This window comes from Budorcas taxicolor, chromosome 8 (assembly GCF_023091745.1).
Source record: "Budorcas taxicolor isolate Tak-1 chromosome 8, Takin1.1, whole genome shotgun sequence".
In the NCBI taxonomy this organism is placed as follows: Eukaryota; Metazoa; Chordata; class Mammalia; order Artiodactyla; family Bovidae; genus Budorcas; species Budorcas taxicolor.
In genome coordinates, this window is record NC_068917.1 from 113,909,516 (window position 1) to 113,936,510 (window position 26,995).

At 41.3% G+C, this 26,995-nt stretch overlaps 1 protein-coding gene across 4 annotated transcripts; it reads right to left on the reverse strand.

Annotated features, from left to right (window-relative positions):
- Nucleotides 1–1,667: 1,667 nt before the first annotated feature.
- On the reverse strand, nucleotides 1,668–22,073 carry RAB14 (RAB14, member RAS oncogene family). Of its 4 annotated transcripts, none has more exons than XM_052644488.1 (8): nucleotides 22,023–22,073; nucleotides 14,635–14,693; nucleotides 13,518–13,571; nucleotides 12,039–12,216; nucleotides 9,338–9,404; nucleotides 6,380–6,467; nucleotides 5,991–6,021; nucleotides 1,668–4,518 (listed from the first exon to the last, which is right to left on the reverse strand). In XM_052644488.1, exons 2-8 carry the CDS (start codon nucleotides 14,684–14,686, stop codon nucleotides 4,341–4,343), a joined length of 648 nt encoding a protein of 215 aa, XP_052500448.1. In that variant the 5' UTR covers nucleotides 14,687–14,693; nucleotides 22,023–22,073; the 3' UTR covers nucleotides 1,668–4,340. The 4 variants fall into 4 exon arrangements, with proteins under 4 accessions (XP_052500448.1, XP_052500449.1, XP_052500447.1 ...); XM_052644489.1 differs by having other exon boundaries at nucleotides 14,635–14,797; nucleotides 22,023–22,066; XM_052644487.1 differs by lacking the exon at nucleotides 22,023–22,073 and adding an exon at nucleotides 21,250–21,325.
- Nucleotides 22,074–26,995: the final 4,922 nt, after the last annotated feature.

Genomic DNA, 26,995 nt, shown 5'->3' on the forward strand with positions numbered 1-26,995 from the left:
GCGGCTGTCAGCAGTTTGGAAGTCCCCTGCACATACGGGAATATTGTATGCTATTTGAACCAGGGTCGTATATGGCTGAGGGTTTTCTTTTTTAAACTTTTGAAATGCATTATTATGAAACCAGTGCTGATCTGAATCTATAAACTGGTAAAATCTGTAGTTAGAAATGTTAAGAACAACATACTTGGGCTCCTCTTTATTTATAGTGCCAGAAGTTATTTTTGGATTTTGTTTAAAATCTTATTTTTATATGAAAATAAAAGATAAAATGTGGGTCTGACATCTGACTTTACATTTCACAGATCTACAGTAAAGCTATATATTTTTTACCCTAATTCCAAGAGAATGTCAAATCTTTGAGATGGCTTTCCTCTGTCTGCAGGTTGAAGTATGTTGTATCCATCAGTGATTTGAAAATGCCTGTCATAAAACCATAATACATACTTCAGATGCCTTTCCTCAGCGAGAAACATTCTTTGGTGCAAAATTAGAATTTTGGAAAATCCACGTGCATCTTTAGTCGTTCAGTCACGTCCGACCCTTTGTGACCCCCACGGACTGCAACCCACCAGGCTCTTCTGTCCATTTGGTTATTCGGACAAGAATGCCGGAGTGGGTTGCCATTTCCTCTTCCAGGGGATCTTCCTAACCCAGGGATCGAACCCGTGTCTCTTGCTCTGGCGGCTAGATTCCTTACCACTGATCCACCTGGGAAGCCCTTGGAGAATCCGACTCAGCGGTAAATTCAAACTGTGTTCAGACTTTAGGGTTGTTTTAAAATATTCCCAGGAACTATTTTGTAGGTTCCTAGACAGCTTTTGAACCAGAACAGGTATTATATACCATGTTACTATATACAGTATAGCAGTATTCTCTGACCACCTGCTGAGGTTTATATTCCTAAGTTTGCCTAGAGCTGGACCATTAAGATCTGGGATAGGGACTGACATGGGATAAATATGATTAAAGACAGTGAAAATGGCATAAAACTAACACCCAGTAAGTTCTAGAAAACATCTACTTCCAATGTAAAGTTGATTTGAAAACTGTCTTTTTTACTTACATTGTTTCATTTTCACAAGTCTTGGCAAAATGCTTAAAAGCCTGGCCTATTCAACAATTGTTGAAATCCTTCAAGGACAGTTTCCTGGTCTGTCCATGTACTGAATGAGGGTAAAATACTTTCTTCCTAAACTGCCACATGAACAGGAATCATTTGTCTTCCGTTAAGGTTGCGAACAGAGCCACACGTTTATAAGAAAAGTGAAAGTGAAGTCGCTCAGTCATGTCCGACTCTTTGCGACCTCATGGACTGTGGCCTACCAGGCTCCTCTGTCCATGGGATTCTCCAGGCAAGAATACTGGAGTGGATTGCCATTTCCTTCTCCAGGGGATCTTCCCAAGCCAGGGATCGAACCCGGGCCTCCCGCGTTGGAGGCAGACTCTTTAACCTCTGAGCCAAGAGAGCACACTTACAACAGGGGTGTGGAGAACTTCCCGAAATTAGTCTTACTGATTTAGAAGGTGATTTGTGTATGAAACCAAACACCTGGTCTCAAAAGACGTCTTTCCAAAGAAACTACTCCCTCCAACTACGATTATGTAAAAATCACCAGCCACCACCCCGCCCCCCCAAAAAAAATCAAAATCACTGCATCAAACACTTTTATTGTCCATGAAAAATACTTGAACATCATACTGGAATGTCTAACGCATAGAGTACTGAGCACCAATTACTACTCAGGAGGGCCTCATAGGTGCAAGGGCAACAAGGAACCCAGAAAAGCAGGTGACCACACAAGTAATAAGCTCTCCATGGATTAAAAATTAAAAGAATTTCACATTCTCCCCAAGGTGTACTTGCCCAATATCTGGCGCACAGATGTTTACAACAGTCTGCCCCTCTCTCTCGGAGCACCTAAGTTTATTACAGGGGATTACACATGCAAGTAACAGAACCTAGTCCCAGGCAGCAAGGGAGAACAGTGTCCGCCACCAGACGTGCTGGTCTCACACTGGAGGAGGCCAGACACCACCGAGTGTGATCTGAATGCACGGGTCAGACTGGAGCTCCGTTACCGAGTGACGTGGATTTACGTGCTACTGACGCAGACGTCTCTTTTTAAACAATTAAGGGCAAGTTCTGCAGTAAAAACTGGCAACTTAATGCCAAACAGCTATTTGCCTGAAGAAAATATGAAATCCTGGTATAATTTAGAAAATAAGGCAAACAATTTTACTTTAATCTAGATACAGGTACTTTATTTACAAATATTTAGATTAATAGCATTTTGTTACATCAAATGAAGAGTACAGCAGTCTGAGTAAATCCTGTCACAGAACAATTAAGACCCACTGTGACGAACTCTGGGAACCAGGGTGTGCACCTAAACACGCCACAGGCTTCCGTCTGTGATGGCTGCCCTGCACCCCAGCGGGTGGGTGGGTGGTTTTGTTTTTGTGAATATATACACACATACCAGCAAGTCATGGTCCCTGGGTGAGCCCCTTGTGATCCAACAGTGTAAGCAAAATGGATCACTGTGCGTCCTTAACAGCACATTCCCGATACACTCCAGGTATCTTGTTTTTTAAAAAAGTTAAACAAAGACAAAAATAAAGATGAGTCCACAAATTAACCAAATCCTATTTTCTGCACATTCCAGTTTTGGCTTTTATTTAACATTGACTATACAATACTCTGGTACTACCACGTGTTTACAACCCAGAAAGCAGTATTTTTTACTTTAGTGTCTGTAAATAGGGATTTTAAATGTGTATTTTAAACACAGCAGTTGAGCTGAGGGTGCGTTTTATATAACATACTGAGGTTTTACCTATCCTACTTCAAGTAACTTCTCAATTCCCAGCCTGAACCATAAACTCAATTAGGAATCAATCAACAGAAGTAGAGAGCTTGGTAAAACGTAAGTTTGCTGTCTACAGACATGAGATCGTTTCCTTGCAATACAGTATTCAGTGGCCACACCGCCTAGTGCAAAGTAGTAACTTACTTTCTATCAGTACAAAGACTGCAACACCACGAGAAACACTTTCCCCTTCACAGACAGTTTATGCCAACATGACATAAATACACTAAGAATACAAGGGGTATCTTAAATTATTTCACTGTAGTGTTAAAAATGCACTATTTAAAATCCCTTAACAGCAGACCTGCAGTTCTGGCTGTCTGGTTCAGAATCTCACCATTCCGAGATACAGGTATAAAAGCTTAAAATGTGCAATAAGAAACCCAGCCTTTTTTCTTCTTCTATACAGTAAGGCAAGAAATGCAGCCTGTGATGCGAAATGTTTACAGAAAGAGAAAAGCAGGTTAGCACATTGTTGACTGCACGAGAACAGTTAAGAAAACCAGCAGGGAAGCCGCAGTGCAAAGATGGAGCAGAATCTGCTAGTGTTAATCCTCTGACGCCAGGAGCTCTTTCCAGCATAACGTCCCCAAACACTGCCAGCACCAAAGGGTGGAGCCAGTATATCATGTGAACAGAAGTTGTGTCTATTTCCTCGTGTGAAATGGAAGGGAGTAACATGGGTCACATATAGGTCCTACTGTACAAACTGGTATTTTATACTGTTCCAAGGCCAGTAATCAATTTATTTTCTTCATTAAAATAATATACACAGAATGTATTGTTAGTTCGGTTCCTTCAAATTTTATACATATTTACTTTCTGCTAAAGAGAAAAAGATAAAATGGTGTAAAAAAAAAAAGGATAAAGCTATTAATTAAGCATAAGAAAAAAGATAAATGGATATTTCCCCTGTGCAAGGCTAAGACAGAAGCAAACCGCCTTAAGAAAAATGCCACCCACACAACAGGGAATTGATCTGACAAAAACAAAAGGCTTTGAAGAACGCTTTCTCTATCATCAGAAGTCATTTCACAGCAATAAATTTATGGGTTACAACAGACATACCTGAACAGTTAAAGATGGGAAGAAAGCTTAAGATATCATCAAATTAAACCGTACAATGAGACAAAGCCTTGCCAAAAAGAGGGAGGGGTAAAACAATCAAGTCCAGCATCAGTGCTCCGTTTAAGTCATGGACTGGTGACATACCTATCAGGAGGACAGTCAGGGGGAAAAAGTCTCGATTTACCATGCAGGAGAGATTTATTACTCTACTTGCCTTTGATAACCTGATTACATCTAATTGTTTAGCAGTTTAGTATTGTGTTAAACTGTTTTTACAACAGAGTTGGTTTTTTCTCTTTAATTAAACCCAGTAAGATGCACAGAGGACAGGGAGGCAGTGAAAAGTACTGCTTCCAACAGACAGAGGTGAAAGGTCGAGTGAGAGCCGCGGCGAGGAGGTCACTAGCAGCCGCAGCCTTCCCTCTGGGGCTGGGGCTCGCTGGTTAGCCGGCCCCCCTGTGGGGCTGAAGGTTTGTGCTGTACACCAGACTCGGCGGCGTTCAGATCCAAGCTTCCATCCTGAATGTTCTGATAGATCTTCTTGGCAGCCTCAAGGAAAGCATCTTCTACGTTCTCTCCCCTAAGAGGCAATCGACAACTTTATTGGCAAACCATAGCTTTCTACAAAATGTAAGACATTACACACTGACCTTTTGCTAACCTTTAGTCAACTGCCATGATGTCTTCAACTCAGCCACTGTCATCTAATAAGGGATTACTGGAAGACTGAGCTAAGAGAACAGCACGGGGAATACTTTCTGTGGAAAGTGTACAAACAATACCAAGAGCTCTTTGTGCAAACCTATCTGAAACTGTACAGTGCTCTAATCATTAAAATGCTATATAGTAATATATAACAATAATTAAGCAGGCCATAATGGGGGGTGTTCTACACAGAGATAGAATTATCTCCAAACAGTATTCCAGGACTTGTATGGCCTGATTAGCCAAGCATAAACTGTACTGTTCTTCTGTGAAGTGAAGTCGCTCAGTCGTGTCCGACTCTGCGACCCCATGGACTATAGCCTACTGGGCTCCTCCGTCCATGCGATTTTCCAGGCAAGAGTACTGGAGTGGGTTGCCATTTCCTTCTCCAGGGGAACTTCCGACCCAGGGCTCAAACCCCAGTCTCCCGCATTGCAGGCAGACGCTTTACCGTTTGAGCCACAAGGGAAGCCCAATGAAGTGAAGTCGCTCAGTCATGTCCAACTCTTTGCGACCCCATGGACTGCAGCCTACCAGGCTCCTCTGTCCATGGGATTTTCCAGGCAATAGTACTGGAGTGGATTGCCATTTCCTTCTCCAGGGGATCTTCCCAACCCAGGGATTGAACCCAGGTCTCCCGCATTATAGACAGACGCTTTACTGTCTGAGCCACCAGGGAAGCCCAATGAGGGGTGTTCTAAACAGAGATAAAATTATCTCCAAACAGTATTCCAGGACTCGTATGGCCTGATTAGCCAAGCATAAACTGTACTGTTCTTACCACGCTTAGCCATGTTCACGTTTGATATTGGCCCTTTTAGCACCAACAGTATAGATTGAGGCTAAACACTTTTTATTTAGGAGTGGAAAATTTTATAGGAGTGCTGGGGTTCAATAATGAACCGTGGAATAACAATTAGAAATGTTAATTATGCTTCTAATTCCTCTTAAGACATTGAATATTTCCTAAAGTCATGCTTTTACTAAAATGAGAAGTATTAAATCAACAGGTTGAACAACCTTGAGTCCAAGATGCCAAATTCAGCCTTGGTTGTAAAGGTCACTGTTAAGCCTTTACACAATTTGTGTTAACACAATTTCATTTATTAACCTGTATTACCAGTGGGTATAATCAAGGTATAATATTTTAGGGAAAGTAACAAAAAACATTATTTTGAAAAGTGAAACAAGCAAAGGGATTTTTGCTGTTTTCCCTGCCATAAGCAATACACATTTACATATTATACATTATATGTATATATACATTATACATTTATATATATATGGTTCTACTTCCAGAAATTTGAATATAATTAAAAATGATCTACTAATTTTAGTCATACTTACGTTTTTGCACTTGCTTCAAGGAACAATAAACCTAAAAATAAAATTCAGACTATGAAGAACATTTCAAATTAACTCACAAGGACATTCTCTTCAGTGACTTCTGAGTAAAACTTTCCCATCAGCTTTCAGTACTACCACCACAGTATTTTATGAAAGACTATTGAGTTTGAAATGGAGGGAACCTTTCTGTCATTAAATAATTCTACTGCCCTCGAAATGGATCTCAAATACAAACGCATTTTGTTATCTCCTCATTCTTCGATTTGAGCGATTTGCACTTAAAAAAAGAAAAACCTGTCCAATCATCTGCACTGTCAAAACCCCACTTCTCCTTAGAAATGCTCCCGTGTGTGACCCAAAAAAGCCAGTAAGTCTCAAAAGAAACCCACCATTTTCTTCAGCAAACTGTTTGGCTTCCTCATACGTCACATCCCTCTGAGCCTCCAGATCTGCTTTATTCCCTATGAGGATTATCACCTGGATTGTAACCGAAAGAGAGACGTCTTACACAAAAGCAACCTTTAAATCAGACATGAAAACTCTAAAATCCAAAAATCTGAAGGAAAAAACATGCAGGTCTAAAAAAGGAACTAAATACTAGCAATTACCCATCAGACAATGGCTACAGAATCATGAAGGTGTAACCATGAAGAGGGACAGAGGATGTCTCCCAGGACACTGCCTGCAAGAGACGGTTTCTGCCTTTCATTAGATTTTCTAAAGTTCCTGGAATCCACAGAAAGCTTTAAAACTACTAGTTCAACTTCTGAGGCTACAAGTAAGGAAATTAATACTCAAATAAAGCAAACAAGGACTCGTTAAAAGATCACTCCAGAGTCTGTGGTAGGCAGACATTAGAATCAGGCAGAAAACCCAAACTGTGGCCTTCCAATCCTGCCCTCCCCTGCACCATCCGCAGGCTGGGCCAGGTCTGTAGCAACTGGTGACAATGATGCATCCACGATGGGGGACAGCGGGGGTGGGAGAGCGTATGTACAGTGAGTTCGAATTGAAGGCAAAATACGTTCCCCTTCAAAACTGATGTGGTAAATCGAGATACTTCAGAAACGGATGGTTTCAACTAAACGGGCTGTCCGTCACTGACTTCTTTTCATGTGAAGTTTCAGCCCCTGGCCGTCCTTTCAAAACATGGTGTCCATGAACTGTAACTATTTTGACCCAAATGTCCACCTTTAGCATTCTTCAATCAGTGTGGACAAGTGCCCACTGAGGATGGGAAAACATTTTCACATACGGTCAATCCACCAATCCAGTACAGGATAAGGCAAGAACACTTAAAAAATGAAATCAAGGTTTTAAAAAAATCAAAGTTGGTAAAGTCACGATGGCTAAGTAGTACAGGGGCATTATAACAGGCACTCAGTGTAAGAGATGTTGGCTTAACGGAGACAACACTGCCTGCTCTCCACTCCTTAAGCATTTCCAAACCACGCTTCCCATCTTCAGGAGAGGGGAGGCATAACGCAGCATGCTAACGAGACAGAGGTGCAACATACACTATCAACAAAATTAGAAAGCACGTAACTGCCACATAGAAACCAAAGGCAAAGTTACAGAAAACGCAACGTTTCCATTGGACCTTGAGAGTTTTTCTTTCTTCTATAGTAAGATCTGGTAAGATTTTAAGAGGCATAAAGGAAACAAGAAGGACATGGCTAATTTTTTTTTATTATGCTCCTCTAATGACTCTCTACAATAAATTGTTTTCTTGCTGTCTTTAATATTTTACTTGAACATAACAAAAGAATCACAGAAGTTTACTGAAGAGAAGAGCTCTTATATATCCCTTTCACCAAGCGTCCCCGATACTAGGATCCTACACACTCACTGCGCACACTCAACACCAGGGAACTGACACTGGCAGAACCCGCCATCCTCACTGAGCGCCCAGTTCTCCTGCGTGTAGTTCTGGGCAGTTTTACTGCAGGGACAGACCTGTGTCACCACAATCGGCTTCTTCACTAAAAACAGGCTATGCTGCGCTGCCCTCTCCACAGTCAGCTCACACCTTCACCCCATCACTAAGCCCTGGCAACCACAAACCTGCTCTCCAACTCAGTAACTTTTCTTTTTGAGAATGTTTTATATAAATGGAATCATACAGTATGTACTCTTTCGAGACTGACTATTTTCATTCAGCACAACACCCATGAGATCTATTTATCTCCAGGTGATCCCCTTGTATGGCTGGAGAGTATGCCCCAGAGCAGATGCACCAAACTGTGTCACTGTTTACCTACTGACAGCCATCTAGGTCGCTTCCAGTTTTTGACTACTGCAAACAAGGCTGTATGAACATTCACCTATAGATTTGCATGTATACCTACAGTGGGTTTACTGTGATAATGAATAGGAAAGTTCCAGACACAGTCCCTGGCATAAAAGGCAAACCATGTTAACTGACTCTTAAAATAATTAAGTCGCTGTTCCCTCATGAAAGCCAATCTTACCACTGATTACATATTTACTAGATCAGGCCACTGCCAGGCTCTGGGGTACAAAGCTAAGTCAGACACAGGCCTTACTCTCACAAAGCTCAGTCAGTCCCAGCTCAGGGCCTTTCCTCACTTGTTCTGGAATACGCTCCACAGAATCCACCAAAACCTTTTTACTCCTAAGTCCCAGCTCAAACACCACCTCCTCTGTCAACCTGGTTTCTCCAGACGGCACTGTTCATACTGGCTGCCCCTAAACACACCACCAGCAAGCGCTACCCCAGCCAGGCTGTGTCCAGCCTTCACTCTGCTTTCCAGCAGCCATCTCCCCGCAGGTGATCTCCCTGCTGGACTATAACCTTTCATTGGCCAGAGACCCAACATTCTGTTTTGTATACTGCAGAGCCTACCATAGTAGCTGGTCTTTAAAATCTCAGATAAATAACTATCTTTTCAGACTGGCTAATTTTTTATAATATGCAGAACTGTTTTTATTTTTAATTGAAATTTTATTGAGACTCATGTAGTAAGAAATTATAGAGATCCCTAGTACACTTTGCCCAGCTTCCTCTAATGGTAACATTTTACGAAATTAATGCAGATTGAATTACAAGCTTCAGATTTCACAGTCTCCATCTGACATGACATCACCACCCCACTTGTCACTTTCATTTTTCTTAAACCACAAATATGAACAAAAACCAAGTGTAAGCGCAAAACCTGGCATAATCCATATTCGAAAAGAGGGTCTAAGTTTTCTTCAGTTTAAGAATAAAGATTCTCTCGTTCCTAGTACCCAAATACAAAAAAAGTCCACTTAGCAAATGGCTTTGCTTTCTGGGTCAACTTAAGATCCTAAGTGTTTTGTACAGCAGACGTCGTTTAACTCACAGTGTTTGGGTTGGTGAGGTTCCTGGCGTCCGTCAGCCAGCTGCTCAGGTGATTATATGTGCTTCTCCTGCAAAAGTTAAGAGTTTCGTTTTGTGACTGCCACATACCGTTGCCATTTCAATAGGGAAAAAAAGAAACTTCATCAAATATATTTTAAACATATACTTAAAAAGTATTTTTGATTTGACTAGATTGCTGCCCTAGAGAATTGTGGAATGTAAACATACACTTTTCAAATATCTAGCCAAACCTTTTGTTTTAAATAAACAACTCAATAGTCAACAACTTTGCTAATCACTTACATGTTAGGAGTAAATTATTTACATTTAAAAACATAAACAGACCAATGAGCAAGCAAGAACAAGATAAAAAATTGATGGAAAGTAATTCTGAACTCTGAATTTTAAAAATCGGCTTTAAGAAGATTAATATGTTTGACTAGAAACTGAGGTCCCCGGGAATATCAGAGAGTGCGTTTACCCCAACTGTGCACTCTCATTTACCAGCAGCTAGATCATCTGGGGACTCAGAACGCCCTATTTCTCCATTTCCTCCAAACCTGAGAGTTTAAAATCTCCTGGCTCCTTTGCAATAGCCAAGCAGGACCAAAGACAGCAAACAAATCCAAATAATTTAAAATAATACATAATATACTATTAGTATTAGTTAGACTTTACCAAAAAGGTCAAAACATTTTTTAAATTTTAATGGTTAAAAATATTTCTAATTTATACAGACTCATAGAACATTAATCTATCAGGTGAGGCAACAGAGCCCCATCAAGAGGCAGGAATGATTTCGGAGCAGGTGCAAGGCCTTCCACAGACACTGTGTCCTGAAGTGTCTCGAGTTCAGTCTAGTGAATAATGTTCCATCATCTCCAGCTGCCAGTGTTCACACAGAATCTGATATACTCCTTTCCCAGAGAGAACGGAGAATTCCTTACTCAGAATTTCTTTTTACTGTGCTATATCATATTATACACAAACCACCACCTACATGTCAAAAAAGTCACATAAAAAGTTTTTTCCCAGTGTTTTCAACTTGTCCAAGTAAACAATGATCAAATATAAATTTTAAAAAGCACAAGCCTTATCACTCATATCTCAGTCGGCTGGAATTAAAAAAAGAACACACAAAGAAAAAGGACACATCACCGTAGTTAAATTTTATTAATAATGAATGCAGTTTTCAACTGTGCAGCGCCTTCAGGAATGCATCCCTCACAGAAGGATGTCCGTACAAATGGCCAGGTGCTTTACCTGTCTTCCCACAAAACCACTTACCAGTTGCCTGGCTCCAGTGAAGAGCCTTAAAGCTGTTCCCTCTGTTTTGCCCTGAGACCACCTAATTCGAAAATTTAGTAAAACTTCAAGCACTATAATCATAATCATCCACTATCTTTATTCTAAATAAATAAAATAACCTTGCTGCTACTGCTGCTGCTAAGTTGCTTCAGTCGTGTCCGACTCTGTGTGACCCCACAGACGGCAGCCCACCAGGCTCCCTGTCCCTGGGATTCTCCAGGCAAGATACTGGAGTGGGTTGCCATTTCCTTCTCCAATGCATGAAAGTGAAAAGTGTCATGACCCCATGGACTGCAGCCTACCAGACTCCTCCGTCCATGGGATTTTCCAGGCAAGAGTACTGGAGTGGGGTGCCATTGCCTTCTCTGAAAATAACCTTAGGAAACACCAAACTAAACAAACTTACGACTGAAGCGACTTAGCAGCAACAGCAGCAGCAGGAAAGAGTCCCTTTACTACAGAATTTCTCAGTGTTGGCTCTTCGAGAGCAGTGGGAAGCACTTCCCAGGAGGAAACACACGTGCAAAGTCTCCCACCCGCTCAAAGATGAGGCAAGAGTCACTCTGCTTTAGGCACTCTGCATTAATGCGGCAGGTGGTCCAGTTCATTTCCTAGCTTACAGCAGACGAACAGCACAGCGTTTAATGAAGCGGCACAATTTCCCAAATTAAACATTTAAGGTCCAGTTTTGTTATTCTCCATCAATTTCTTTTGAGTTTCCATAAATAGCAGAGCTGAAATAAATTTAATCTTGCAGCATGAAGTATCATGAGCTACTTCAATCCATTTTAGGACACAAAAAAATTTTAATAAATATTTCAGATTCAAGTATCAGAATTTTTTATAATCTACCACGTTGGATTAGCAAAACTACTTAATTCCTTTGCTTGGCCTTATTTTGAAGACGTGAACTTTTAACACTGCTGCTGCTGCTAAGTCGCTTCAGTCGTGTCCGACTCTGTGCGACCCTATGGACGGCAGCCCACCAGGCTCCTCCGTCCACAGGATTCTCTAGGCAAGAGGCTGAATAGAGTAACTCTTAAAGATTTGCTTGCTTTCTACTGAAGTGAAAATATTTGGTGTGAAATATTTCACCTCAAGTAATTCAACTAATACTGCTTTTCAGAAGAGTACTCTTTCACTAGCTCCACCAGCATCTCCTGAAGTTTTCTTTAGTCTTACCCACTTTCAGATAAGGAAATCAACATGTTATCAATGTATCAAATCTCACACACAGCAATTTAGAGAGAAAAACCCTAAAACCCAAATAATAAGTCATTTAACAGATACACAATTACAAACTATAGAATGCCGAACAATTTTTTAAAAAATCACACTGCCTAAAGTAGATGTCCTTTCTCAAGTATGAAGGTTGGAAATTATTGACCTCTCACCTAGTGATGTCATACACCATCAGCGCTCCCGCGGCTCCTCTGTAGTAGCTTCGTGTGACAGCTCTGAACCTCTCCTGTCCTGCTGTATCCCAGATCTGCAATTTGATTTTTTGGCCACTAACTTCAATTATTCTTGTACCAAATTCAACACCAATTGTGTGAGGACAGTCAGCCATAACTGTTAGGGAAGAAAAGAAATACAATATTCCAACTTGCAGAAAGCTTCAAGTTTAGATCAATGGGAAAATGATTCTACTAGACAGCCAAAGGACTCATTAATGCCTATAGGCTATAAACAGAGTGAAGCTTGCATGGAAAGAAAAACATCAGCAAAAACCCTTTAAGTAAGGAGCCACAGGGATGTGACTGGAACAGGCTTAGAAATTTCTGCAAGGAACCAAATAATAAATAGTTCACATTTTGCCAAAAGACCTCTGTTACAAGGACTCCACTCTGCTAAAGCACAAGAACAGCCACAGACAACACATGGAATAGGCATGACAGCATTCCAGGAAAACTTCACTTTTAAAAACAAGCAGTGCCTGGATTTGGCCCACAGGTTACTATTTGCTCTGGGCTAAAAGAATCTGGTAATGAAAAATAAGGATTTTAATAAACTTCATAACAACATTATACTATTTAGCCTTCTGACACTTCTTACCTAATAACAAATTAATGGTTTTAAGACTCTAGGAGTTTTCAGTCAAACTAGTATTTATTCTAAAAAATGTTATCAATACTTCAAAGATGGTCATGAAATTTAGTATGTATTTATAATTATATATTTGCAAGTCTAATCCAACAGGACAAGTCTATTAATCCTTTCTTCATAATTAGGCCACTGAAAACCTATATTCACTGTTACTCCTCTACAGCACACAGACTGCTAAACACTTCCTAAAATGCTACATTAAGCCAAAAAATGCCACAGAAATAATTTTAACTATTGGGAACAATTTCAACTATATTTAGCCTGTCAGTCACATGAAATAAAATGGCCCTTCTCCTACCACACAAGACAGAGTAGCACTGACTCTAAAATGACCAGCCGTGGATGCAGAAAGAACTCCATTTTAAATATTTCCAATCTACTATTATTTAGCTATTAGCAAATGGTATCTGAGCACATTTCCCTTAATAAGATAATTTCTATAATGGAAAGTCAGAGAACAAGAAAAAGATTATTTAAATTTGAAATTGTATATTTTTATTTTTTAATAGTATATATTTTTAAAACCAAAGTTTATATCATCAAAAATCTAATCAATCAAACTATATATGGCATAAAAAAACACCACCATATATACAAGTATGTTTCATCTGTACCTATTAAAAAAAAAATCACTTCCTAAAGACAAAAGTACATATACACAGGGAAAAGTTATATTTTATTGCATAGAGTATACTGAAAATAACTTTGAAAGGCAAGAAAGCGACAGTAGGAATCCGCCGATGCTCCGCCTTACACACTGGACTTACACTTCTTCTCTGTGAACTGGTGAAGCAGGCAGGACTTTCCCACTCCCATGTCCCCTGGTAAAGAAGAGTTCCAGCGTTATCCTCTTATAATTACATGCAACGATTGCTATACCTCTTTTACCATATTCCATCACAAACCTCTGGGCACTTAAAAGATTTACATTTTCATAAATTATAATGAGTTCAAAAGATCCTAAAGGCAGGTTTTCACTGTGATATATAAACTGACTATTCCCAACCTTCACTGGTGGTAGAATCTGGTTATGAATTATGTCAATAGACAGACACCAGCTGCGAAAAGCTTTTTAACAGAGAAACTGCTGTAACGGTGTTTTCTACTTTAAACTATTGCAACTTTTTGTTTTTTTCCCTTAACCCACGCATAAGCCAAAACCTCCCAGGAGTGACCAGCAGGGCAGCATATAGCAAGTAGAAATCATCAGCTTTGGAATTTGACTCACTAGGTCCCATGTTATCTCATATTTCTCATAGACTTTCACAAGAGAACGTGCATCGCATGAAAACCCTAACAGAACAGATATCATCTCTGACTGTACTAACAGCAATTTAACCTTTGGTGAAGGAAGCATTACAATACAGTCACATAAGCTCAATATTAAACCAAACTAATGGGAAGAATTAATAGAAAAATACGTATATTTCAACTTACTCTTACATATGGATAAACAGCATTGTCTTACTTTGAGCTAAATCTTCTTGAAAGTGGATTAAGAGAAAAACTACCATTATATTTCATGTATCTTACACAATTATTCTGAATTTTTATCAATTTTTGGAATCCAGGGGGCTCTGAGAAATTTCATGATATTTTTGGAATGTATCAATGCTCCTAGGAAATTAATCTCACTCCCAGTATTAACTTTCAGGTAGCCCTCAAGAAAAAACAACATCACTTCAAAGGCAGCCAGCTTTGTATCCAGGGTCACAAGGTAACAGGTACATCACTGATGAAAAATAAATCCTACCAAAGGAGTTTTAATTTTGCAGTGAAAAAGACAAGTATTCACTTCCCCTGGGGTACTATGTTAAGTATTGGCATATAAACATTTTGCATTTTAACCGTTGGAGAACAAGAGTCTAAGTTAAACAAGCTTACCGATAATAATATATTTAAAGATGTAGGAGTAGTTGTACGGGGCGGTTGCCATGGCGGCACTAGAAACAAAGAAAACCGAGTTACTTCAGGGAAAAGCGTGCATGAGTTATCCAGGCTGTGTGTCCTGGGAAGATATACACACGAGTTATCCAGGCTGTGTGTCCTGTGAAGATACGTAAAACAAACCACAGTGATTATCAGCAAAATGTAGGTCACAACAGCAGAAAAAAGTGCATTCCCCAAATTAATCAAATACACAAATTCTCTTGGATGAACACTGCTTCAACACTCTCATGTATTATCCACAGAAATAGAACATATATCAAAACGATTCCAATATTTCACTTTAGCAAATACCAGATAAGAAACGCTACTCTGGAAAATTTTGATCAAGGAAATCTTTATAAACTTAAGTTTAAACAGTATCATTATAAATAGTCCTCCTCCCCTGTTGAGGTCTGAATTTAAGTTTAAACAGTATCATTATAAATAGTCCTCCTCCCCTGTTGAGGTCTGCCTGGCTGTAACTCATCAAGTCTAATCATCTATTTGTTTGGAACACTTTGATTTTACAATAGAATGTTATAAAAAGTAACCACCAACTTATAAACACAAAATAACCTTTTCACTCTACTTGAAATAATCATAGCATCCAAAGAAAAAGTAATCATATTATTTCTAAGCGAAACGTCAGAAACAGAACCACATGAAACTGTTTTTGTTGTAGATTTTTTTAAAAAGGCAATTATTGATCATTTCATACAGATCCTAACATAGCACTTGAAGGTTAACAATATACCAAATGTCTGCTATATATTTTTCCAGGAGTAAATGACATATCGTGGTTGTAAAATTTGAAAGTTTATGTATTACAAGATATGTTTGAAGATCACAGCTCATTTCTCACCCCCAGAGAAGACTTTAACCTAAAGAAATCTAATTTCTCTCCTACTTTTAATAACTTTAAAAAAAACCTCTCCGATTTATTCAAATGAATGCCTTGACTGTGTCTGACACTGGGCTAGGTCCTAGAGAAATAAGAGGTGAATTCTAAAACTGGTAATAACTTACAATAAACTTTATTCCCCAATAAAACTGAAAGAAAAAAAATTTATTCTCAAAGCAGTTTTCAGCTGAAGATAAAAATTCTTTATAAATATGAAGGTTTAACCTCATTTTTACAAGAACTGATTTTCCAATATTTTTTTAATCTGGTTTTTACTGTTCTAGCCAACTGTCACATACTTAACAGGATTGGGGAAACCCATTTACTGAAATTAACAGCTTACTATATGTTACATTTCAAATAAAATTTCTCAGTAACTAATAAAATTTAACTTGCAGAAAAAGCACATATTTAAAATAAGTGAATTATTGTTATTAGGGAAGAGAAAGCTGTTAATTATAGTCAATTACCAGACAATCATTTCACACAATATAGTCTTCCTACTTAGCTGTATGAATTACATTTAACAGAACTGGGACAGGCTGTAACACATTTATCATCAGTCACATCACAGAAAACTCCCTTGACCAGTTCCTTCAGAAAAGAAAGTGTTTCTAGTTAGAGTAACTGTGATTCTGAACATCATACATTAGTACGGTTGATTCCTTTTTTCCAGAAACAAGAATGACCTTGGTCCTGAGGTTCAAACTGGTCTGTATTATTCACCAAATTTTGAAGAGAAGGAACAGAATCATTTCTCACAATAAGTGACATTTAAAGGCTATTAATTTCTTCTTGGGCTGCATTCCCTTCAGGTTCCTCTCTTCTAACTCGTCTTTAACTTCTCTTTTAAACTTCTCTTTTCCCATTCAAACTTGGGGGAAAGTAATCAGTCATCTTTAAACGACTGCTGCTCTCCTGGCTCTCCTCTGTTGCTGTATCTTTTCTTTCTTCTAACTTAGTTACAGCTGTACATACTATGCTTCCTTTCATTTTATAATATTAAAACTGTGGACTCTTAACAATCCCAGTTTCTACTTGAAATGCTCTAAAGGCTAATCATGAAATTATAAACCAGTTCTAGTTGTACTAATTTGTGTACTTGCTAATTAATCATACAAGCATTTGTTAATATCTGAGATGACTGATTTTGAAATTTTATTTCCAACCATTAATTAGTAAGCTATTTATAAATAAAAGAGAATCATCACTATTTCAGACTGAAAGCCAGCACCCTGTTCTCCACCTCACCACCCAATTTTCTGGTTAAGTTTCTTAAAAATCACAATAAAAATCCTAAAAAGCACAGGTAAAGGAGAACTACTCTAACTGACTAATCCCAGTAGACAGGCAGCGAAAACTGTCAAGCTCTGTAGCCACTAACACAAGATTCAAAAAGATTCCCATAGGTAACTGACACAGTTCACTCAAAATTATGTATTTGCAATAGAACCACATTCACGTGGCCCCTTTTAACTATGCTTGGGGCTTCCCTGGGGGCTAAGGTGGCAAACAAGCTGCCTGCAATGCAGGACCCCTGGGTTCCATCCCTGGGTTGGGAAGATCCCCTGGAGAATGGCATGGCTACCCACTCTAGTATTCTTGCCTGGAGAATTCCATGGACAGAGGAGCCTGGTGAGCTACAGTCCATGGGGTCGCAAAGAGCTGGACAGGACTGAACACTTTCCCTTATTAATACTGTTTCAGCAGAGGATTTCTCAACCTCATCTTGTGAACATGAAACATACACCACTATTAAGGTAAGAAATATATTTAAATGGAGTATGCTACTGAATGAAACTCTACAACAGGTGCTTTTTTTTTTTTTCCACTTCATAGCAGCATGGATCTATTTCAAGGCCAATACATATAGACCTAATGGTTACTAATGGTTACTAAATGCATGTTAAACACTAATCACTGCTGTGCCAAAATAGAATCACACTGTCTCCATCTACTGAATCAGACAGTGTTCCAAATAGAACTAAACATATAAATGGCAAGTTTTGAAATGTACAAATACAGAGGAAGGTAGGTACTTTCAAATACTGCGCTTGTGGGAATCTGAAGTGCCAAAATATTTTGACTAAATAAAGTACATCGGTACTATGAAATGATACACATCTAATTGAAAAACCATTTAGATATATGCATTAACCTGGAAGCATAGTCACGATTTTAAGTGGAAAAAAAAAAAAAAAAACCATGCTGCAGAGTTCCATGAGATAACATATACCCATTTTTAAAGACATACACACACAATCCTATATGTATACAACATAGAAGGATACACACCAAACTGTAAAAATTAACACATGGAATGAAAGAGAAAAAAGGAAGGGGAGAACTGTTAACTTTTTTTACATATCACTAAGAAAGAGAAAGTGAAGTCGCTCAGTTGTGTCCAACTCTTTGCAACCCTATGGACTGTAGCCTTCCAGGTTCCTCTGTCCATGGGATTCTCCGGGCAAGAATCCTGGAGTGGGTTGCCATTTCCTTCTCCAAGGGATCTTCCCAACCCAGGGATCGAACCCGGGTCTCCTGCATTGCAGGCAGACCCTCTGAGCCACCAGGGAGCCCTGATAAGTCACTGGGAGGACACTGTAAGCGTCCACTACATTCATCATTAAAACCCTAAAATGTTAAAAGTAAAAAAAAAGGACTGTTAAAATATTCTAAGCATTTTTACATGTAATTCTAATGTGAAACAAAAACAAAAAAACCCCAGCCATGATATTTCCAACATTACTTCCACATTTACCAATAAAATGGGGAACATCATATGAAGTGACTCGTGATCAGATTCAAAACACAAACAAAAGGGGGATTCCCTGGCCATCCAGTGGCTATGACTCTGCTTTCACTGCTGAGGGCCCAGGTTCAATCCCTGGTCGGGGGAACTAAGATCCTAGAAGGCCCCTGGTGCTGCCAAAAATAAAAACAAAACAAAAAACAACAAAAAACATAAAAACTAGAAACAGCTCTAATCCCCAATAATGGAGTATATTTTTTCATTTTCTTATTGTTTGAGTCCTTGCTGTATTAACTTACATGTCTAATCCTTTCACAGCTGTTACGCGGCATTTTATTCCACTCTTAGGACATAAGGTGTTGCTGTGTAATTTCTATGTAACCGATTCAAGACAACAAAGGAAAAAAGCACCCCCAAATAAACATATTCTGGGTGACTTAAATTCTGACCCTTATAGTCTAAACTAAGTGAGGCTTTTTTATACATGAAAAATGCTGTTAAAAACACCTGAACCAAGATAAACTGCTTTTGTGCTTCCAATATAAAAATTTTTAAATTATGTTAGGTTTTGACAATACAGTAATGATCAAAAAATACATATATATATATTTATATTTATATATGGGCCCTCACTTCATGGAGCTCAAGAAGAGAAGCCCTTTGGTGCACTTACAAGACTGCACCTGATCTGTCAGTGAAGTGGACACAAAACTTTGGGAGTTAATCTATTAAACTAATCAAAATATGTGGTCAATTTCCTGTCCTCAACCTTGAAGCAACCTCTGAAAATAACCCACTCATCTCCGAGAGCCACCTAAAAATCACCTCAGTTTTGACAAGATATTTGATATCACACTTTTTTATAAATTAATGTGGTAAGAAAAAAGTTGATTTCTCCATGTGTCAAGAGAAAGACAAAATTTTTTAGCTAATTATGATGGCACGCTGTGAACAGGAAATAAAGTAACACTGTACCTCTGTCCACAGAAGGAAAGTATTCACGAGAAAACACAAAACTAACACCCTGCACTTAGAATTAAAAGGATCAGAAATAGTGAAAAATTTACTGAGGAAAAGACGTCTGAGATTTGCTTCAAAATAACCTGGTAGATGGAAAAGAATCTAAAGTAGAGTGGAAGGACTTTCCCAGTGGCGCAATGGATAGGAATCCACCCGCCAATGCAGGGGACACTGGTCCGACGATCCCTGTTCCGGGATGATCCCACATACTCGAGAGCAACTAGGCCCACACACCACAACTACTGAGCCCCTAGGCCACAACTACTGAGCCGGAGTGCCCTAGAGCCTGTGCTTCCCAACAAGAGGAGCCGCTGCAATGAGAAGTCTGTGCACGCCAACGAACACCCAGCTCAGTCAAAAACAAAAACAGAATTTTAAAAAGTAAACAAAAAATAAGAATAAGAGAGTGGATCTATGTGTATGTGTAACAGATTCACTTTCTGTGCAGCAGAAACTAGCACAACATTGTAAACCAACTATGCCCCAATAAAAAGTTTTTTAAAAATAATGATTTGGTGGAGAGGGTACAAGTATATATGGATGAAGTAAGACCGAGCGCTGCTGACACTGGATAATGGGTATATGAAAGCTCAGTATACTACTCTATTCTGCACATGTTTAAAACTGTCCAGAAGTTTCTTAAAAGCATAGGATCCTCGATACCTCTACCTGTACACTGCTGTCTCCAGTAATGACAGCACTCTTAGTCACAAAAGAAGTCTCAAGCTTTAAAAAATGAAACATATCTCAGTAGCCCTAGTTTTAAAGTAACTTATTTGCCTTATACAAAGTTTCCTCTAACTGTATAATATTTTACTAAAATTATGCAAAGATACTTAATACTGATAAAAATCAGTTGTAAAAACACTCCATATTCTGTTGTGAGGTTGCAGTATGCACAACAATGAAGTTTAACATGAAATGTAAAAAAAAAAGGTTTTCAGTGTAGCTTTAATTCCAAGGGAATTTTTTAGGTTACTAAAATTCTAAAAGTTTTACATCTTTACAGTAACTGCAATTTACTGAGTGCCTAATATATGTCAGCTACTTTATAAGCAATCTCGAATTCTAAAAACTCACTTTACAAATAAGGAAGCCAGCTCAAGGAGGAGATACGTCCATGGTCATATACTACTAAAGGGAAAGCTAAGATTAAGGCTCAGATCTAACTCTACAGCTCTCCAAAGCCATGTTCCTCTCACTCACTCAACAAATCTTAGACACTCACTACTAGCCTGGCACTGTCAGAGACAATGGGGGCTGACCAAACTTCAAGCAATGTGCTAAGGGTTTTAAACACCACTTAAATCTTCACAACAACTCTAAAATGTAGGTACAGTTATCCCTTGAATGGACAAGGACCCTTAGTCTGAAGAGGTGAAGAACTTGCTTGAAGTCACCAGGAAGTGGCAGTACTGGAGCCGGAACCCTCCAAAACTCCTAGCCACTACAAGTCTCAAAGGCATGACCAAGTAAATGGGTGTAAGCAAAAAACTGAAGAAAAATTCTGCAACGTCTTGAGGAATGGGGGAGTGGGAGCTGGGTTACTGCAAGGTCAAATCTGTCCTCTACAACCACACCGAAATACTAGGCAGTTCTGACAGCGACGAAGCGAGCAGTCAACTTTTGCAGGGCTTCAAATCTGGACTCTCGACACTTGCTGTGGGACCACCAGGAAAGCATCTGCTCTCTGGGAACTCGCTTCTTCTTCAAACATAAAACGGAAATCTTGTCATCTATCCTCTGGGGTTGCAAGAATGTGAGCTAGCAGTGTAGTGGCAGACAGACTTTGGGTTATAAAGGAGAAGTCAGCTGTTATCCAAACGCAAACATAGGGAAAAAGGAATCAAGACTGTAGCTACACGTTCAGTGCTCATGTCTGTGCCCCTGGCCTCACCTGAGTTTGCATGTACCATCGTTCATCAGCCACATCGCACCTCCACACCTGCTTCCTCACCTGGCCGATGAAGATCCTCTATTCCCCACCCAGAGCAACGTGAAGGAAGCTAAACCTGCGGGTCTAGATACCTAAAATCCGCGTCTAGCACACAGTAAAGAGCAAACCACCCAAACACACTTGGCTCCGCCTTCTTTGCTTAAATTCTAGGAAGGCCAAAAACTTTTTGTCCTCGTTATTTCCGCACGCTACCGACGATCGAGACCGCACAGGATGCCACAGACATCACAGAGCTTCCCCCAAATCAGAACCTCGCCGCACGGACCCCCAGACCCCCGCCCAGCCCGAGGCCATGCCGGTCTACCCCCACCGGCAAGGACGCCGGGGTCGGTCCAAGCCGCCGGCGGGGCTCCGGGCGCCCGGCTTTTGTGCTCGGGGCCAGACGGGGCCTACGGGCCAGGGGTCGCCACGCCCGGGGCTCGCGGGCTGCGGGGCGGCGCGGCTCGAGCGGACAGACCCGGCGGGGGCAGGGCGGCGGCGGCGGCCAGGAGGCGGGGAAGGCGACGCCGCACCCACCCTTCCCCACGCCGCGCCCGGAGCCCGCCGCCGGGCGGGGAGGAGCGGGGCTGCGGCGGGCGCCGCGCGGGGACTGCCTCGCCCCCGCGCGGACTCCTGTCAGGCCCCGCGCCGCCGGCCCGCCGTCGCCCCCGGCGCTGGCCCCGGGACAGCCCGGCGAGGAGAGCCCGGCCGGCCCCTGCGGGAGGCCTGGTCACCTGGGCGGTTGCTGGAGGCTGGGCAGCTTTCCGCGCGGGAGGGGGGCGTCAGGCCGAGCAAGAGGAGGGCGGGCGCAGCGGGGGAGGGGCGCGCGCGGCCGGCCGAGGCCCGGGCAGGCCGAGCAGCTGCAGACGCGCCGGCGGCAGGGGCGGTGGCAGCGGCGACGGCTCCCGCGGCTCCCTCAGGATCTTCCCCGGGCTGGCCCAAGATGGCGGCGCTCCGTGCACAGGGTTTCCTGTCACCCTCGCGATGGGTCGGACCACAAAAGAAGGGGGGAGGCGGCTGCGCGCGCAGCTGGCGGAGCCCGGAAGAGGGTGGCCGGGGCCCGGCCGGTGGCCACGCCCCTTCCGCAGTCCTCCCCTCTGGACTCGTCGCGCCGCCGCCGGGCCCGCCCCGCTGGTCCTCGCGCCAGAAGGGGCGGAGGAAAGCACTCACGCGCAAGCGCAGTCTCGTGTCCTCCCCGCCTGGGGGAGCCACTGCGCAGGTTCGCGGGGGACCTGAGGTGCCTCTGGGTCGCGCAGGTCTAGGAATGTTGCGCTGGGCACTTTTTACCATTTTTACTGTCGCTTAATGGACGCTTGCCGTACACCGGCCACTATGCTAAGCACACATTTACTGCACTCATGCATCATGTATGTATTGAGCGATTCGTACCTAACGGTGAGCACGCTAGGTCCCTATCCAACAGCCCCAGAAAGGTGCGTATCACCATTTTACTGATGGTAAAACTGAGGCTCAGACTGAGCAAGTCGCTTATCCAAGATCATGCAGCTAGGAAATTACACTTTCTGCTCAGTTTCACCTCTGTCCCTTACAGCCTCCCTTTGACGGGTACTTTTAATGAGAGAGAACTTGTGATATGTTTCAGAATTTGGCCACCCTCTTCCAGCTTCGGCTTCTGTATCCCCTCACTCGAAAGCTTAGTGCACACCTGTGCAAGACCGCATTCTGACTTTCGTGAGCCCTAGGCACTTTTGCTTTCTGCTGCGGATACATGTTGGCTTAAAACTCGTCAGAAAACTAAGATCATGGCATCTGGTCCCATCCCTTCATGGCAAATAGGTAGGGAAACAATGGGGACAGTGTCAGACTTTCTTTCGGGGGGCTCCAAAATCACTGCAGATGGTGACTGCAGCCATGAAATTAAAGTGCATTTGCTCCTTGGAAGAAAAGTTATGACCAACCTAGTTAGCATATTAAAAAGCAGACATTACTTTGCCAACAAAAGTCTGTCTAGTCAAAGCTATGGTTTTTCCATTAGTCATGTACGGATGTGAGAATTGGACTATAAAGCTGAGCGCCAGAGAATTGATGCTTTTGAACTGTGATGTTGGAGAAGACTTTTGAGAGTCCCTTGGACTGCAAGGAGATCCAACCAGTCCATCCTAAAGGAGATCAGTGAATATTCATGGAAGGACTGATGGTGAAGGTGAAACTCCAATACTTTGGCCACCTGATTCGAAGAACTGATTCATTTGAAAAGACCCTGATTCTGGGAAAGATTGAAGGCAGGAGGAGAAGGGGATGACAGAGAATGAGATGGTTGGACAGCATCACCAACTCAATGGACACGAGTTTGAGTGAACTCCGGGAGTTGGTGATGGACAGGGAAGCTTGGCACGCTGCAGTCCATTGGGTCGCAAAGAGTTGGACATGACTGAGTGACTGGACTGAACTGTGGATTTATGTATTTATGTAATAGGTCATATTTGTTTCAGATACACTTCATACTTTATAACTGCGTTGATACACAGAGGAATAAATTGTTATATAGCAAATCATTTTCTTCAACCTAAAAGTTAGTTTTTCTCTTCTGATTTTGAAAGAACTTAAAAGATTTTGTAGACCCCCTAAAAATATTGTGGACCCTACTCACTGTGGATAAGAGGGCCCTGCCTCAGTCCACCAAAATGAAGTTCAAGCTTGCTTTGGGCATTCAAAACCTTTCATAAGCTAGTTCTGTGATGGGCAAGTGAGATTTCATTGGAAAAAAATGTATTGGAATTTATAAGTATCTTTTTGTTTTCCTAGAAAGACTTGAGAGTGAATCTCTGCTCTACAACTTACTAATGATGTCTTCGGGCATGTCACTTGAGTTCTCAGGTCCTCAGTCTCCTCAAAACTAATAATAATAATAATAAATAATAAATATCACATGAGTCTTTGTGAAAATTAAGTAAGATAATATATGCAAAATGCTTGGCATATGAGAATTTAATACATGGGATTATTATTGCATGATGGGGCTTCCTGGTGGCTCAGACAGTAAAGAATCTGCCTGTGATGCCAAAGATCTCTGTGTCAAGAAGATCCCCTGGAGAAGGGAAGGGCTACCTACTCCAGTATTCTTGCCTAGAGAATTTCATGGACAGAGGAGCTTAGCAGGTTACTGTCCAGGGGGGTCGCAAAGAACTGGACATGACTGAGCCACTTTCTATTTCACTATACTTGATAATCTAATATAAAGTAATATTGAAATCCATTCCAGTCCTATAGGTCTATGCTTCTATTACTATATTCTTTAATTCCAATAAGTATAATTTGTTTGTGGTCACAGTTTAACATCTCTGAAATCAAATTTGCCTGCACCAAATAAAGGAGAAAGCTGGGAAACAACTGACATTGCTTGTCCAGCGACAAACTTGTGTCTGGCTGGTAAGTTTCTATGTACACAATTGCCATCTGAACTGAAACCACTAATGCTTATTGCGGGCTTCCCTGGTGAGCCAGTGTAGAAAATCCACCTGCCAATGCAGGAGACTGGGGTTTGATCCCTGGATCAGAAAGATCTGCTGAAGAAAGAAATGGCAACCCACTGCAGTATACTTGCCTGGGAAATTCCATGGACAGAGGAGCCTGGCAGGCATGGGGGTCACAAAAGAATCTGACACAATTTGGCGACTGAACAACCACCGCAGTGCTTACTGAATCCTTACTGTGCTCCGGAAGCGGTCCTAGGAATCACACATATTCTCTTATTTGTTACTTACAACATCCTCATGAAGTCATGCCCTATTCACCCCATTTTCTGAATGAGGAAATTGAGTGTCATACAGGCCTAAAGTCATATAAGTAAAAATCAGTGCTGGGACTTGAGCTCAAGCACACATGACTTCAGATCGCCCATCCTAAGCCTGCTTTGTCCTGCATTGTCTATTTGCACTTGTAGCAGCTTAACTGTAGATCCCTAAGGCTGCTTAAGTTGGTGTCAAAAGCGTTACACTTTGATGCTGCATTGAAGAGAAACATTGTTGTGAATCCGGAATGCCGATCGCCTGCTAAGCGATGCAATTAAGCACAGAAGAAATTGTCCATTCTTGTAAAAATTCAGTTTCCAAACCAGGAAGAGGCTGTGTTTCACTAATTGCAGCATAATTAAGACGGAATGTCCCTTGAATGACAGACATTTGTCAGTGTTTCTGTTAACTTTTTCTTTAAAAAACTAAACAAAACAAAACACTGTTTGTGTGAAAAGAGTGTGCACAAAACATCAGCACTGTTTGTGCAAGCAGAAGACTAGAGAGCATCCCTAGAGAACTGTCACAAATGTCAGGGTGTGCACATGGCGGGATGTACGAAGCCACAAAGCAGAAAGAGGCGCCTGGACACGTCCCGACGCGGAACAACCTCTAGGAACTACTTCAAGTGAGAAAAGCAAGATATGGAAGAGTAAATAGCATGCCAATGTGTATTAAATTTTAAAAGGAGAGGAAAATAGACATATATTCTTGTGTAAGTGGACATGCAAAGAGCTTTTTCCTACTGTCCTGAAAGTGCTGCTGAAGCCCAAATCTGAACCAAGAAGACCCTAAGGAGCCCACATTCTACATTTAAAGAGCTGTCAGTGGCTGGAACCCACTGTCTTCCAGCAGGAGATTGAAAAGCCACTCTCTACCAGCCTTTCATCAATCCTGATTCTACTTCTCTCTGCCTATTCCCCATTCCTACCCATCTCCCCACAGACAAAAATATTACCACTGGTCAATGGAAAGAAGAGATGGAGAGATGGGAGGAAAGCCAGGCTTAAAGACAAATATGGTTTTCTGAAAAGAGACCCATCTCTTCCCTCTCCCTCCATGGGAAGGGTTGGACGGGGGGAGTTGTAGTCTCTTAGACACAAGAGCAAAGGGCTCAAGAGAATCATTAGTGAAGAATGGGCATGCCTGCAGGGGAGGAGGAGGCTGGCAGCCCCCAGATGTCTGTTACTTACTAATCTGCTCTGCCCATTGCCTGCTAAGCAAAGGAAAATGCAAATGGAGAGAGACCACATGGAAGGGGACTTTGGATGACATGGTGGAGGGCTCTGGGTGGAAGAAGACTGAAGCTGGGATCACCATGCTCACACAGGCCTTAACTTCCCCATCTTAGATTGAATAGCACAAGCTGGCAGTCAGCTGGAAGACACAGCCAATGTCTGAGGGTTCACTCATTCCCAGAGGAGATGCATCGGAGCACTCCAGATACCGATTCTTTGTCATATCTACATGTTCTTGTTTCATTGATACATGTATAATTTCTTCTGTAAAAACAGATGTTATTCTAGTCTTTATCTTTTTCCAGAGCCTAAACATTTAAGTTCATTTTCAGATCTCCCTATTTGTTGTTTAGTTAAACCAAATCGATTCATCTCCTTGTTGGTTTTATAGGCTTAACTTCATTTGTTAATTTTCTTTGTATGCTTTAGAACTTTGAGGCCTAGACTTATCTTGGATCGTACATTCTTTTTCCTCTCTCTCTTTGCTCGCCCCATTTTTATGTAGCGGTTTTGGAGTTGCCATCAATCCAGAACCAAATATTAAAATATTGATGTCCCGGTCCCTGAGGTGATATTGAAGATACAGGAGAAACAATACGATTTGTACTCTTATGTCTATTGCCACGTGTCACCTGATTTCCAAAAAGCTAATATATAGTCAAATGTAGTTGGTTAATTTCCAGTGATACGTAATTCAATTGAATAAGGATGAATAAT